This window comes from Hippocampus bargibanti, linkage group LG12, assembly GCF_051943395.1.
Source record: "Hippocampus bargibanti isolate YZ-2025 linkage group LG12, ASM5194339v1, whole genome shotgun sequence".
Classification (NCBI taxonomy): domain Eukaryota; kingdom Metazoa; phylum Chordata; class Actinopteri; order Syngnathiformes; family Syngnathidae; genus Hippocampus; species Hippocampus bargibanti.
In genome coordinates, this window is record NC_142745.1 from 9,115,104 (window position 1) to 9,129,411 (window position 14,308).

Below are 14,308 nucleotides of genomic sequence, written 5' to 3' on the forward strand. Positions count from 1 at the left end.
AATAACGCCATGGTGAATCGTTGTGTGTTGCACCAAGACAACTATTTGATATTCGCTGACACAAATTCCCAGCTGACAAATCAACCCATTTCCAACGGAGCTTGGGCGCAATCTTCTGCATTTTTTGGGTGCTACATTGCTGTCATTGACGGCTCGAATTGATATGGGAGGACTCCTTGAATCAATTGCAAACATTTATGCTTTCCTTTTCAGAACTATTTGAATCATATTCATAACTGGATGAGTAACAAGAAAGCATCTTCTCTGAATCTGAAGCCATTGTTTTGATTCTCGATAAAAGGCAAGACGTCTTGGCGTGACGTCACGAACAAGGGTGTGGGACCTTCTGAAACTGACCATTTCCGGATTCATTTGAAGTCATTTTTATTGGTGTTTTTCATTTAACTAAAAATATCAGCCTGCCTGATTTGGGTATTTTAGATGCTATAAAACGTTTTTCTGATGTCAGTGGGAAACAAATAAAATGGTGCCGGTTGTCCTTCAAATGTAGTGTGTACAAACCTCATAGCACAGTAAGAATACTACAACCCAATTTAGTAACTGTCTTTCAAATGTGAAAAATATCCCTGATCAGTTAATAAATTTGCCTCAAGGAATATGGCGTTTACATACTATTTCGCAGATACTTGGAGGAGGAAATGGAAATAGATTAAAATAACATATGCACTGTGATTTATCAAGATTGCGTCTGTTTTTAATAAATTTTCATTGAAGGGGCAAAGTTAAAGAAATCAATATTTATTGAAAAATGGAATCACTTTCAACATTCAAAACACATTATTACATAACGAAATATTCAAGCTCAATAATACCTACTTGTGTTAAATTCCGCCAAATCATAGATGGTTTGTCCTGATGCGAGCTCAACAAACTCTCGACTGACGCCCTCGCATTCACGCGCAAACAATACACGTGTACCGTCGCCGAGCACACAGACATAGGCTACCTGCAGTTGAAATTTGCATACTCGGCACGGCAGCCAATCAGAAGCCTGCTTCTCTCTTCCGGACTTTCGCAAGCGTTATAAAGTCGTGCAATTGCATGTCATTTTCCAAAATAGATGCACAGAACCTCAGCCCAGAAGAAAGATTCAAAAGAAGCTAACAACATATGTGACGCTACAAAACGTAAATTTACATTAAACCGTGACTGTAAAGTGTACGTGAGACTTATGAAAGGGGCTTAGTGGTTCGTAGGAAGCAATGCAAACGTTGCATTGTGCTCCACAATGACAATCGACTACTGCAGCAAAATTTACGGCCCTGCACATTTACCGTAAATTAAGCAAGGTAGCATTTGTCGTAGGTACATTGTTGATTTTAAAAAAACTTTATTTTGTGACAATGTTTTTAATGTGATTTGTTGTTTCATTGTTTTGTAAGTTGTGAAAAATGGGGCAGGCAACTTTTTACTTACCTTCCCTGTTGTCTGCTAACTTTTTGTCATGAGTTTCAGACACTGTTTTTACTATACTTTGGGCACGTTCGGCGGGCCGGATTAAAAAGCCTAACGGGCCGTATGTGGCCCGCGGGCCGTAGTTTGCCCATGTCTGCGCTAGAAATTCATCCAAATGCCATACGACTGCTCGGCAGCAGCCAATCATTCCTCATTTCCCTCGCTGCGTGACGGACGACCAGACTTCAAATTGGCTCTCGTTTAAAAGCAAGTCTTGGAACCTCACTGGCTCTATTCGCACACTGTAGGTCCGGGTTCATGTGCAAAAACACAGAACTACAAATTCCAGATTCAAGGTGGAAATACAATCGCCATAAAACCTGCCTTGAGCAGGTTTCAAAAAGTTGCATGTGCTTTTGCGCTTCCAAAAAAAAAACGTTCAAGGAAAGCAGATGTCATTTGACAGTTGCTTAAATGCTTTGCTGATGAGATTGTACAGACAGCAGCTGTCTCTCTCAGTGAGCATTTTTATTATTATTTTTTTATGCTTCATATGCAAAGCAATTTAAATCGGTAGCCGTTAGACACTTTGTGATGGCTGTGAAAACCACCCCCAAGCTCACTTCTGTTTGGTGATCATTCAGACAAAGTACCAGATTTTTTTTCCTCAGATTTTTTTCCCTGGTCTTAATTCGTCAATTTAATGGAAGGCATTTTCTCTGCCTCTAACCTAACATTTTGAAATAGTTTGAACCTGAAGGAAGTTTACCGTATTTTCCGGTGTATAAGTCGCACCCAAAGGCCTTCATTTTCTTCAAAAGATGACTCTGCACCTTATACGCAGAAGTGCCTTTTATGTGAAGTTATATTGAGCCGCAACAGGTCTCGCAACTACTGTCAGCACCCACCGACTCCATTTCCCCCTTGTAGAAGTAGTGCATAACCGCAGCCTCTACTCAAAGTCAAAAGTCAAAGTCAGCTTTATTATCAAATATGCTAATATGCATGACATAGAGCACAGATGAAATTACTGTCCTCTCGGACCCAGCATGCAAGGCACTTATAATGACTTTAACAAACATAATGTGGTGTGCCTTACATTTGGGATTTTTTTCTAAACATGTATTTATACATTTGGAAAACTTTGTCCACTCATTGAAGGTGCGCCTTATAGTCCGCTGTGCCTTATATATGGAAAAGGTGTGAGAATGCACCATTCATTAGGGTGTGCCCTATACTGCGGTGCGCCTTATACACTAGAAAATATTGTACTTCCCATTCCGTCAAAGAATCCAAACTCTGCGGTCGCTGATAAATGCAAAGCAGTTTGCCGAGCTGAAATGTAAAAGACAGATTGACATGCGAGAAAAATATTGCATTCCTTCCAGATGCTACATCTGACATCAGCCTTTTTAGGTAAATGCAAGACAAGCGCTGCATAAAATACGTGTTAATCTTCACCTTTTGGGAGTGAAGGTCTCCACCTAACAAGGTGAAATGATGTCAAGCCACATGCTAAGTTGCCACAAGACAAGTAAATTTAGTTCTGCCAACGAAACTGGAATGCTCTAAGTGCTTTCAAGATAATGGATAATGACATCACACAGTAATGACACGAACACCATAGTTTTTCTGCAGCCATTCCATTCATGCTGCTGTCGAGGTGAAGGATGCCACACGTCGCCGTTTTGCCCTCCCAGCTCCGAGTGGAGGCGATTTACATTCAAAATGACATGTATTTTACTTGCCGTTAATTGCTCATAGTTTATTTGCGGTGTTATATGTATTTTTCGACTAAAGTAACCATAAGGTAATAGGAGCCAATCGGCCACCGGATGGAAGTTAGGAGCCACTGCTTAAGATCTACGAGTTAGAGTTTTGCAAGCTTTGCCAAATATTTGGTGTGTCTCCAAAATCGTACTGCCATTAATTCATTCACTGCCAATCATTAATTTATTCGGGAATTGAACATGTAACGTAGAGTGCCATTCTCCAATTTGTTCAGGTTTTGGTTTTTATTGCTGGGGGTACCAATAAAACGACGGCCAGACCTCTGGCAATGTTTTTCCCTTCCACAAGGGGCCATAATTTCCCTTTTTCCATGGTAACGCTTTGTTCCAGCTTCAGCTGTTGTTAAAGCGCTCCATAAACCAATATGTATACAGTATATTGCATTGTATTTTGGACAGCCACCCTCATTTCAAACTCGTATAACTCCAGACCCATATAATTTAGGAATTGCATTTTTTTCAGATGAAGGAAGATTTTCTAAGACTGTATTGAATGTTTATGTAGACCTAAAACTCAATATTTTGTGGTTGTTGGAATTTGAGTGAAAATGACAAAAACCCTGGTACTAGGTGGACATATTTTTGCACATCGTCTGGCAATGAATGAGTTAATTTAAGGTTCTCTTATTTTGAATTTCCCCAGTCTAGCCAGGCTATTGTTGGCATGATTTTTATTCTATTGTAAACCAGAAACAGCTGGATGCAGTTAATATCGATCAGTTGAAAAAGTAGATGTTTTAAATGTGTCACCATTTCACATTCTGCATCGTTACGAGAAGTTTGGCATAATCTCAATTTTGCATCATCACCATCCTGTAATAATCAGTCTCACAATTTATGCCTGGAAAAGGTCTCAAGTTGGCTAATTTGAAAATGATTTTGAGCGAGCGTCTCTCGTTTTTCGACAGTCGTGTTGGCACAGATTCACCTCGCTGTGTTTCTAATTGTCAAAGTCATTAGCAGCAATGGCATTCAGGTAGAAGCTTTCAAGGTAGGAGGTCATAACTGCTTCCGCTAATTAACGTGAAACCCAAGTGCGCCACATTATGACTTGCCCAAAAAAATTAATGCTGTTTTAATGTGAACCGCAGTAGTGGACTGATCTGTCTTGTCAGGTTGATGCTGTGCAGCCAACTTTTTAGGTCTCGCCTTTCTCCGGTGCAATTTATATTATCTAGTCATGGACTCTAATCTTTCGATCATAAGGATTGTGGAAAATAGTCAGCAAAATAATTTGGGAAGTAACATATTTCTTCTTGAGAGACATTATTATTTAGCGGGTGATGGATTTTTAATACCAATCATTAATTAAGTCAATTTGAGGTGAACGGATTAGTGTGATGGGTATGCGAGTGTGTGTATGTGTGCATGTGTGTGTGTATGCACTCCCATGCCTTTTTAACAATTTTCTACTGGAAATTATAGCAACCAAGACAAACATCTATCCTGGCTTTTGCCATATTAATTTATTTTGGGTTTTTTTCATTTCCTTCTGAAATCTCACATTGGTTGACATTTTAGCAAATGTGTTTGTTGCCCTCCATGACATCTTGGTTGCTCTAGTGAATCAGTCAGTCCACAGTGTTTGGATCGGCAATGACTTATCTGCTCTAGGGACCTGTGTGGAGCCTCGGGGGGTGCGGTGAACTTTCGTTGCCATCACTGCAGCAGCAGCAGCAGCAGCACAGAGCAAAAGTTGTGTGTATTTGACTGCCTGAGCATGTGGCTTTGGTTACTATTCAAATCTAGATCCTCAACAAAAAAAAGTACGGTGTTATTTTATAATGTTTCTTTTTTTGCTTGAAGCAATATAAGGGATCTATATAGTGTCTGATAAGATAAGATAAAAATGCCTTTAATAGTCCCACAATGGGGACATTTGCAATCTATAGCAGCAAAGTTGAAAGGGGTAGAGGGGAGGGTAGAAAAGAATTAAAATATTGCATGCACAAAAAAAGATTCAGAAGATTGCACTGTACAACTGCACAAAAAATGTTCCACGATTATTTTTTTTTTACTGCAATATCCAACACATGACAGTGTTCTGGTTTTTAGCCTGTCAACCTCACGGTGCCGAGGTCGTGGGTTCGATATGGATCCAGCCTTCCTGTGTGCCGTTCCCATGCTCCCCTCGCGCCTGCGTGGGTTTTCTCCAGGTATTCCGGTTTCCTCCCATATGACAAAACATGCATAGTTATGCTGATTGAGCACTCTAAATTGTCCCGAGGTGTGAGTGTGTGCGCGGATGGTTGTTTGTCTGTATGTGCTCTGCGATTCAGGTTGTCCCCCACGTCACTGCCCGAAGACGGCTGGGATAGATAAATTCCAGCATCCCACACTACACCCGTGAGGGTAAAGCGGATTGGACGATTGATCGATGGATATTTAAGATAAATTGATGATATATGAGCACTTGTCCTGAATTCGCACTGATACTATTTTGTAATATGCCATTAATATTTGGAAAAGTAACCTGAATACAGTAAAGTCTCGCTATATCGATATCGGTTATATCGATAGTACCGCTTATTACGATACTATTTCCATAAACGCAAGGAGAAAATTACATGCGCGCAGGATCGGATATATCGATAGTCCCGGTTATATCGATATTTTTTCGGACTCCCGAGAATATCGATATAACGAGACTTTACTGTACTATATACTATAATGGTATTATAGAATGCATTTTGGCAGTTTATCCAACTGTCCTCTTGGGTTTATTCTGAAGTTGGATATCAGGGGCAGGAACCTAAGGGCCTGGACACCCTTCAGAAGGAATTCCTGATAGCCGCTTGTGTCTGAAATATCATCCTTTCAGTCATGCGCCACATTTTATACGATACATTCAACACATATTGGAACATATAACTATTCTGAGTAAGTCACACCGTCTGTTTTTGTTCATATTGTGTTTATTCAAAAAAAATAATCGCCCTTTTACAAATAGACCTGGTCCATCGCGGCCGAGTAACTTAAACTTTCCCACTGATGCTCTGATATTTAAACCTGACTCCCGAATGTCTGATACAGGTGAAACGCTCCTTTGGTGGTTGTTAGGCCGTTGTTTTTTTTTCCAAGGCTCTTGGGAGGCTTTTTGGCTTGTTGTTGAGTGTGATATTATGGAACAAATAGCTCAGTCGAGCAGCAGAGGAGATTGCCCTCAGGGCGATGAAAAGGGAGAAAGCAGTTTGTGTGCGGAGACATTACATGCACTTGATCCAGCAGGCCTTTAAACACTTGTTTCTTCCAAAAATAATCTGAGGTAAAATAACTAAATAAATAAAATACACACAAAGATTTTTTTGTGAAACAACAAGATATACTGTATTTGCCATATAGGAGGGGTTTAAACGCACCATGGCGCTCTTCCGTCTCAGGCCAGGCACAAAATGCATTTTCTGCTCGGCTCAATCAGCGATGCTGTGGCTTTAATCCTTTGCCCTCCGGGGATAGATGACATGGATGAGAGTAAACTGTTGACATGGAGCTGTCGCCTATGCTCTCTGATCAAAGCCCGCGCGGCCCTCCTGTTTCACAACCTGCCTTCAAATATGCTTGGAGTCTCTGCCACAGATGCAGCCTCCGTCTCTCTTTCACACGCATCATTCTAATCCACCGCGAGTTGATAGATGTGATCACAAAGCGGCTATTTATGACGTTTCCACTGTAGCCTCCGTGACCTTCCTCTGGGTACGTTGCGTTTGATTTGGAATACGCTCACGTCGAAGAGACTGCCATTTTTGGGAGTCATCAATGTGCTGACTTTAAATGAAAGGGAGAACTTGGCTTGATACGCCGCTGTTTAATTAATCCCCAGTAATGATGCAACTATTAGCAACAGCCAAGATTATTTTAAGTGGCTGGAGGGGTGAGAGAGGGTATGAGGTGGTGGGATACACAGGAGACACAAGTCAGTGACTTTTAACTTCTTGGTTGAATTTCCATCATCCCCCTTTTTACCACAATGAAACAAGTTGTTTGCTAGATTGAACAAAAAAATGTTCTCGAGGCAATTTGGCATGGGCTGGTTACTTTTTTTTCAAGGTTTACAGTTTTTTAAAAGTCATTTTCATAACTGCTGAAATTTCCCATTCGCGGTTAGATTTCTTTATTATTATTATTATTTCTTCTTGTGTCACCAGTACAGGAAAAGTGACATCCAAGTGACTCCCCTCACTCATTTGACTGGTGTTCGCGATCATCAGGCTCGATGAGTTGTCCCCTTGTTGAAAAGTTGTCTCTTTTTTAGGGTACTGCAGCATGGTAAAAGAAATGTGTTTATGAAAAGTGGCCGTTATGGGAGGCAATAAGATATCACGTTTACCGTAAAGAGTGCCATCCATTAATCTGTGATGAATCCAAGGCAACATTAATGCATTAACATACCATTTTCTTGAAATTAACACTTGCAACTAGCTATGGGAGTTTGTGTGTCTACAACTTGTCAAATGCAATAAATAAATCTGGCTACTCAGGCTAAAAACCAGTGTTGAGCATATTATAATTAGATATCATTACAGATAACTTTTTTCAAAAAAGTAATTGAGTTATTGACTTACCGACTCGAAAAAATAATTACCATATTTTCCTGTGTATAAGGCGCACCTCCAATGAATGGTGTTTTTTCAAACGTTTACCATATATACGGCGCACCGGGCTGTAAGGCGCACCTTCAATGAATGAAATAAGTTTTCCAAATATTATGTATAAATATATAAACATTTTCCAATTATAAAGCACACCAGATTATAAGGCGCTACAGTAGGCTGGCATAACACACTACTTCTACGCGATGGAAATGGAGTCTCTGGCTGTAGACAGTAGCTGTGTGGCTCAGTATTACTTCACATTTAAGGCGCAACTGCGTATAAGGCACAGAATCATCTTTTGAAGAAAATCAAGGGTTTTGGGTGCGCCTTATACATTGGAAAATACGGTAATTAGTCATCAGAGTAATTGTGATTTTCTATTGTGATTTATTGAGTGTGTAAAATATGTTTACAGTCGCTGAATGAATAAACACTATACATTGCACCATTTGGAATTTAATTCAACACATTGCATCTTGCCTCATGCACAGAGATACAAAAGCAATATTTGAAAATGAGAAAAAAAAACTTTTTTTTTTCTTTAAAGGACCACCAACATTCTCCAAGCCCACTTGGATGTAGCATAACGCTGCAAACTCACATTACCAAGCACAATCCAGTGATTTGCCCCATGTTTATACAAAGGCACTGACATCTGGGCCTTGTGTGTTCTGTAACTTCAAATTCATTTTTTTCCCATGCCATCCCCACTAATGGCTCCATAAAACAAAATTCACACATATCCAAAACCAACATCTAACACATCCGATTCACAGAGAGGAACCAAGTCCAAGTAAAAAGTAAGCTTTTACTGATCTGAAATCATGAGATGCACTAATGTGTTTTTCTTTGCCAAATACTTGACTTGTAGTTCACACACTGATTTGCATTTGCTGGCTCACACCCAATCGGACTGATTGTCACTGACTCCTTTATGCATATGGAATGCAGAAAAGCCACAAAAAAAATCCCACACTCCTTGTTCGTTGAACTTTGGTCTCAAGCGGCAAGGCGGTATTTTACAAAATGTTGCTCATCTGTAATTTGGTACTGGCCCAGGTAGCCATTTGTCATCCTCAGTCTAAAGCAAACAATAATTGTCAGTCCGTCATGTTATCCCCCCCCATCCCCTATTTGGTAAAATTCAATTTGGCTGTTAGTCTGGAAAAAAAATACAATAACATTGCAAAATCCAACAGATGAAAAAGTAATTGTGATTAAAATGGTAAATGGAGTATACTATCTAAAAGTGTATCTCTGGACCTGGCCAAAGAGCTACACACACACGCACACACACACAAGGTTTAAATGCAAATGCAAAGTAAACATAAAATACTGCACATAAAATACTTGTAGATTTGTTTTGTCACAGCAAAGTGAAGTCCCATCTTCTGGTTCCACCTCCTGAGCAAATCACAGTTGACCATCAAACTCCCCGCGGTGATCTTGTTCAAAACATAGCACGCCTCCTGTCACATACACACACACACACACACACACACACACACACACACACACACACACACACACACACACACACACACACACACACACACACACACACACACACACACACAAACTAGCCAATGCTGTCTTCTCTAAGAAAAACTTACGACCAAAGACAGGCGATGGATGTGATACAGGCGGGGCGTGTTTCTGTCAGTCATCAGCAAAATGGGCGTCCGCCACTGACTAACTGAGGGATCCGTTGGTACTGTGTGTATGTGTGTGTGCGTATTTACTTTTTTTGAAGTCTGAGGCACCACAAAATCCGTTTGATGGTTGTCAAAGTACAAGAAAATGTGTGATTTAATCCTGTGCATTTGACAGCGTCAGTGCTTGTGGCAGCCACGCTGAAGCGCATCATTGGTGCAGTTGAGTTCCAGGCCAGCTGCTGCAGAAATGGATGTAATTGTTGCTAACTGTTGGAGTGCACAACACATCACAGGCTCTGCAGGTTGGCAAATCTTGTTGTCTGCAGGTCTTGATGGTGATGATCATTGCCAGCCGTTCAGGCTTTGTGTCAAACGATGCTTACTGGACTGGAAGCGAAGCGGTTTTTCTTAGCATACGTTTCTTGTTATTGCTTCTAAGGATCAGACATTCTGAAGGGGGGAGTAGATACTGCTGAAGTGTATTTTGATACTCAACTACCGCAGGGGGTTGCCACCATGCTAGGGGTCGGAGAATCTTCGGTAATATAAAATTCCAAGAATAGAAGTTCTCCGAATGGGTTATATTTACAACCCACTGGCCAAGCACAACATTAACATTTGGCAATCTCATTTTGGCAGTCTCCCTAAATGTTCTCTTCTCCTTACAGTCACATCAGATGGCCAGCCTCACCATGCTGGAGAAAGGCATCATGGGAGCACAGGTCTAATGAGAGAAAGGAGGGCGGCCGGGGACTCCTACTGGTCTTACTCAGGTAAATCTCATTTCAGAGCCACAGTGGTTTGTCTTTCTCACTTTATCAGTTTCTCCCTATGCGGGAATTGGTATGAGTGAATATTTTCCCTTTTTTCCTGGTTAATGCATTCCATCAGCCCCTGAACTCCCCTCTATTTCAACAGGAAGTCAAAGCCACTGCACTAAGATATAACTCTTTAAGATTTATCTGTGTTGCTGGCAAATGTTTTCATCAGACGTACACAGCAACAGTTGGCCCAGATGCGAAAACAGCTGTATTTCTTGGCCTCCGTCTTGCTTGTCATTCTTGTTAGAATACATGCTTTTAATGCCAAGCAAAATGCTTTTGGGAAATTAAGACTTGGCTCCTTTATTTCCCCTCCACCTCTCCGAGTAGAAAAAAAAACACTGGAGCCGAAGTGACCACTCATGGAGGCACATTTATCTCCTTGTACTTTGATTTGATTGCATATATTAGAGTTGCAGTCAGGTTTATATAAAATATGACCACAAAAGTTGAGTTGACCGCAATCTATTGAAACAGATTATGTTAACTCATTCACTGGCAGAGGATGTGCAAAGTTGTTTTGTCATTTTCATTCAAATTCCAGGTCCCACATAATATTGAGATTTAGGACTACATAAACAATCAATACAGCGTTAGAAACCTTAGACTCTCTTCTTTCATCAGAAAAAAAGAGTTGATTTATAACCCAAGTTACATGGGTCTGAAGTTATCTCAGCTTGAAATGTGGGTGGTTGTCCAAAATACAATACCATACATACAATACATATAGCTTTATATAGCGCTGAAGTTATAACAAAGCGCTAACATGGCCAAAAGGAAAATGCCCCACGTGGAAGGGAAAAACATTGGCATAGGTCTACCCAACACTTTATTGGCACCCCCGCAAGAAAATCCAAAACCCAAACTAATGCGTGAATGGCGCTCCACGTCACACTTTTCGATTCCCGAATAAATTCGGGCCTGGCAGCGAATGAGCTATGGTTATTTGCCCTGTCACGCAACTGGACAAAGCAGGAGGGAGAAACCCACCAAAAATAAAAACGGTGACTTTGCTTAACATTTCTTAATTGAACCAACACCTTGTGCTTCGTCAGCCACATGGCCGCCAGCATTCGTCTCCAACTCTCATGACACTGGAACATGACGCGAGGTAGAAGAACTTGGACACTGCAACACTCGTTCTGCCTTGTGGGGTTGTGCATACCTCACCGTTGCACCGACATTAAAGCAAAACGGAAACACACATAGTTAACACTTTGATGCAATCTGAAATGAGCACTTAAATTTATGACAGTTGGACGCTTGGATGGCATTCAAGGCATATTTTTATTTGGGCTTCAAGGTGTGGACAGTAGAAAAGCTCTTCCGCACAGCCTTTGAAGGACAACCGACATCACTTTTTTGTTTCCTAACTGACATCAGAAAAACGTTTTATAGCATGTAAAATACCCAAAACACACAGGCTGATATTTTTAGTCAAATGCAAAACACCAATAAAAATGACTTAAAGTGTCCAAAATCTGCAACAAATTGAGCTGTCAATTAGGCATTTTTAGAAAGTCCCGCCCGCAGTTCGTGACGTCACGCCAAGACGTCTTTCATTGCTCGAGAATCAAAACAATGGCTTCAGATTCGGAGAATATGCTTTCTTGTTACGCATCCAGTTATGCATATGATTCAAATAGTTCTGAAGAGGAAAGCATACATGTTTGCAATCGATTAAAGAATTTTGAGGGAACATTTTGGGGAAATGTCCCACCGAAAAAGAGGCAGAAAATGGCCACCGATTACTGTTTAATTTGTGACACGATTAAGCCTGAACTGTGCTTCCATCCACTTCCATCCACCAATCTCACATTTTGAATTATTTTTTTCAACGAAAGGAACACACCTGGAATCTTTAGAATACATGTAATGGCTTAGAACAGATCTGCTAAGCACATATTTTAGCGGTTTCTTTTTCTTAAAACCACTGCTTCATGTTCAGCCACACACATTTACAGCGGACACCTGAGGCCACGTGCAAACAAAGCTGTCCAGCGGGAAATAGAGGTTATGTGCTTTGGTAAAGGGCACCTCGCTAGATGGGCCCAGGAGGCGAGAAGCACTCTGTTAAATTGTATTTACAGCTTCCAAGGTCTAAAAACAGCTTCTGGGGGAAAAAAAAATCACTAACTTGCTCTTGGAATCTAATGCATTTCTGTGGATGATTGGATTGAAGGGGCAGTTTATATTTGATAAAACAATTGCCCAAGATGCCCGTCTTTATATGTAGGAAAGGGTGTAAATGTGCTCAGTACGAGCGTCACCTCAGGTCCGGGTGTTAATCTCGAGGAGTTGACCAGCGCACAAAGTGAATGACTATCCAAGTGTGGCTGCTACTTCTCTTCTTACAATATTTAAGAGACGTTATCGGTGGGGGCTGTAATCACTTGAAACGTGACCTTGTGTTTCTGAGCCACTTCCCCTCAGACTAGGTAAATGATTAAATGCGCTCTTAGAATTATTATGTTTCAACTTGAGTGAGTTGCAGCGACAGCAAAAAGCATGATGATTTAAAGATTTTTAAACACACATCCAATTACGAAAAACTGATTAGAAGCCTTTGTTTCAATATAACTGACATGGTGACATGAAATTAATTAGTAGATGACCGCCTCTGTAGGAATTACTGTGTGAAATCACGCATCTCCTCTATAAAAGTTTATGTTATATGGTATAAATGTCATTAATTTTTAATGATGACAATCACTTAACTCTGCTTTGGCTGTCCAGGAAAAAACTATTTTGTAGCAGCAGCAACGTCATTTGAAAGATTTAAATTGTGTTTGTGCATGTAATATTCCAATCTATCTTAATGAATACCAAATCAGAATCATTTTTTGGACGCCTTACTGATAACGGAATTTGGTTGTACGGCAATTATTTCATCATCGGAGCAAAGACGATGTTTGTGTGAAATTGTACAGTCCCTAATCCTTCACCAGTCAGCTGGCCTGACCGTTCACTGAAAGAAAAGAAAGGCATTGAGGCAACGCAGCAATGTCCATTTCCTTGAAAAGGTAATTAGCAGCTAAGGCTGTGAATGGAGGACCGACAAGCGTGCCTCCGTAGCTAAATGGTTATTAAGGGCATTTGCTCTGTGCAAGTGAGTGGAAAAAGAAAATGCAGACAGCTGGCTGAGCCTGAAGCGGGAAGGTAGCGAGGACAAGACAAGACTTCAGGACTGAGCTCGGCGCACAAACATGCAGAGTCCCATTTGGTTTCACAGCTCCTGTCCTTTGAAGATTTGTTAATGAATTATGACAGCATCTATTCTCGGATGCGTGATAATGTTTCAAATGAGATATTATTAAATATCTATTCAATCCAATGTCCGAGTCAAAATACAACTTTGTGTCAAGCATAAGAATGGTGTCAACCAAAAACTCTACCACGACTTTTCAACGCAATCATGTATTCAAGCTGAGCATTATGTAAATAAATCCAAACAATGCTCATGGAGGCAACAAATATCGAGTTATTAAAAAGGATATCGTCCTCCCCTCAGAGAATGAAGCAAGGATTGCAATGAGGGCTCTTATCTAACTTGTCACTTTTCTGTGTGCATTGCTCATGAACTTGATGTAAGTGGCCTCAAAACCCACACTATGAAATTTGATTAAAAGTTATTTAAGGCTGTGCGTGTGCATGTGTGCGGTAGAAGCGTTTTTCATAAGAGGGATGATATCATACTCACCAAAAGACTCCCACAGGAACAAAGCGATGCATCATTTTTCCTTTTATCTCTGCAGCTTTTACGTTTTCCCAGTTAGTTATTTCTCCTGTCTTACTTTATGATTTGTTTAATGCTTCAGCAGTGGTCTCATTTTTAACCCTGCACATTTATTTTCTATTATTTACACAAAGGCAATGAATTGTTTGCTCTGCCCTTATCCCTTCTTTTCCATGGTGTGGCATTGAAAGCAAAATGAATCCTAGGCAGCTGGGTGCTGTTGCGTTATTTTTATTTTATTTTGTCAAATTGTGGCCTCCTCTATTAGACACCACTCCCCGCTCGAATCAAAAAATGT

The 14,308-nt window shown here is 40.5% G+C and overlaps 1 protein-coding gene across 1 annotated transcript in view; it reads left to right on the forward strand.

Annotated features, from left to right (window-relative positions):
• Window positions 1-14,308, forward strand: part of ca16b (carbonic anhydrase XVI b) — a 129,285-nt gene that overhangs the window by 31,970 nt on the left and 83,007 nt on the right. The window contains exon 2 of the mRNA XM_089009336.1: window positions 10,122-10,226. Within this exon, the coding sequence (XP_088865462.1) occupies window positions 10,122-10,226 (105 nt within the window). The remainder of the gene's footprint in view (window positions 1-10,121; window positions 10,227-14,308) is intronic.